The sequence below is a fragment of the Chrysochloris asiatica genome, unplaced genomic scaffold (assembly GCF_000296735.1).
Source record: "Chrysochloris asiatica unplaced genomic scaffold, ChrAsi1.0 scaffold00219, whole genome shotgun sequence".
Taxonomy (NCBI): Eukaryota; Metazoa; Chordata; class Mammalia; order Afrosoricida; family Chrysochloridae; genus Chrysochloris; species Chrysochloris asiatica.
The window spans coordinates 63,056-64,810 of NW_006408737.1; the positions used below are offsets into that span (position 1 = coordinate 63,056).

The 1,755-nt window shown below is 38.4% G+C and overlaps 1 protein-coding gene across 1 annotated transcript; it reads left to right on the plus strand.

The window, feature by feature from the left end:
* The first annotated feature begins 432 nt into the window (after positions 1–432).
* LOC102813614 (olfactory receptor 10T2-like) lies at positions 433–1,428 on the plus strand. The gene has a single exon (XM_006873017.1). It carries the CDS (start codon positions 433–435, stop codon positions 1,426–1,428), a length of 996 nt encoding a protein of 331 aa, XP_006873079.1.
* Positions 1,429–1,755: the final 327 nt, after the last annotated feature.

The window sequence follows — 1,755 nt, forward strand, 5'->3', positions numbered from 1 at the left end:
TTAATAGATTTAACCAACATTGTTTAGTCCTTCTGAATTCCCGGCAACCTTTATATGACACATAAACATTAGTGGCATACGTCTGTAGTTGAAAACATCAGCACTTTTTTTATATATATACTTTTCCTCTTTCATGCAGATTCTGACTGTAGAGAAAAGAAAGGGATGCTGAGGTGAGTGGGCTTCAAGAACATACTTTTGCCCACTCTATGACATGCAAACAGATTTTCCTCATCATTCAGATGCATGACTTTGATGTCAACTTGGTGCATTTAGATCTCTTATCTCAAGCTCTGTTATTAAGTGTCCTATTTCTTATGTGGGATCCCTTAATTTAAGGCCAAGAGCAAAAGGAAATTTTACCATCACTTCAGGAATTTGACCTCAAGTATCTTTGAAATTGTGAAATAAGTTTATGAGTCCACCATGAGGATGGACAATCACACAACAGTCAACACATTCGTTCTATGGGGATTTTCCAGTTTCCCAGACCTACAGCGTCTCCTCTTTGTATTGATTTTCTTCTCCCATATGACCATTATAGCTGCAAATGTGTCCATAATGGTGGCCATCAAGCTCAGCCACAACCTTCATACCCCCATGTACTTTTTCCTCTGTGGCCTGTCCTTCTCAGAAACCTGTACCACTATGGTAATCATCCCCCGCATGCTGGCAGACTTGTTATCAGAGACCAAGATGATTTCTCTCCCTGAGTGTGCCACACAGATGTTTTTCTATTTTGGGTTAGGAGGCAATAACTGTTTTATCTTAGCCGCCATGTCCTATGACCGCTACACTGCCATCCACAACCCACTGCACTACCCCATTTTGATGACCCAAAAGATCTGCTTTCAGCAGATGATGGCCTCTTTTGTGGTTGGAATTCTGGTTTCTCTTTGCATCGTCAGCATAGTATTGAACTTGTCTTTTTGTGACTCTAAAACCATCCAACACTTTTTTTGTGACATCACACCTGTGGTTTCCCTGGCTTGTGATTATACTTTTATTCATGAAATGGTTATTTTTGTGCTTTGTGCCTTTGTGCTTGTGGGCAGTTTTATTTTGATTGTGATTTCCTATGTCTTCATTGTGTCCGTAGTTGTAAAGATGCCCTCTGCAAAAGGGAGGTATAAGACCTTCTCTACTTGCTCCTCCCACCTCACTGTGGTGTCCATCCACTATGGAGTTGCTTGCTTTGTCTATTTGAGACCTAAAAATGAGGACTCATTCTGTGAAGATATGCTGATGGCTCTGACTTATACAATGCTAACACCTCTGCTTAATCCAATTGTTTATAGTTTAAGAAACAAAGAAATGCAGGTTGCCCTAAGGAAAGCACTAGGCAGTGCAAATAGGTTTATCACTCAGAGTATAAATGAAAGAACTCTGAACTTAAAAAGGGGGAGAAAAAGAACAGAATGGAAATGAGAATCACAGGGATGAAGTGGTATAACTGAGGTTACTTGGAGGGATTGTAATAATTGAAATGAAACAAAGTATATGATTTATCAAATATAAAACTGATGATCTCTGTAAATCTTCACTCAACTCATAATAAAAACTTTTTTTAATGTACATATTTTTTATAAATATAAATGATAAAGTGGAGTACTTCCAATAAAAATGATCAATTTGTAATTCACTGGCTAGAGCGTTGTTGTTAAGTGCCAAAGAGAAGTTCTGACTCCTAGTGACCCTTTATAGGGTTTCCAAGGAGTTGCTAAGAAGACAAGAATGTTGTTGTTGTTGTTGTTA

Bases quoted from the DNA above. Each gene is read 5' to 3' on its own strand.
- LOC102813614 (XM_006873017.1), top strand. From the start codon at position 433: ATGGACAATCACACAACAGTCAACACATTCGTTCTATGGGGATTTTCC.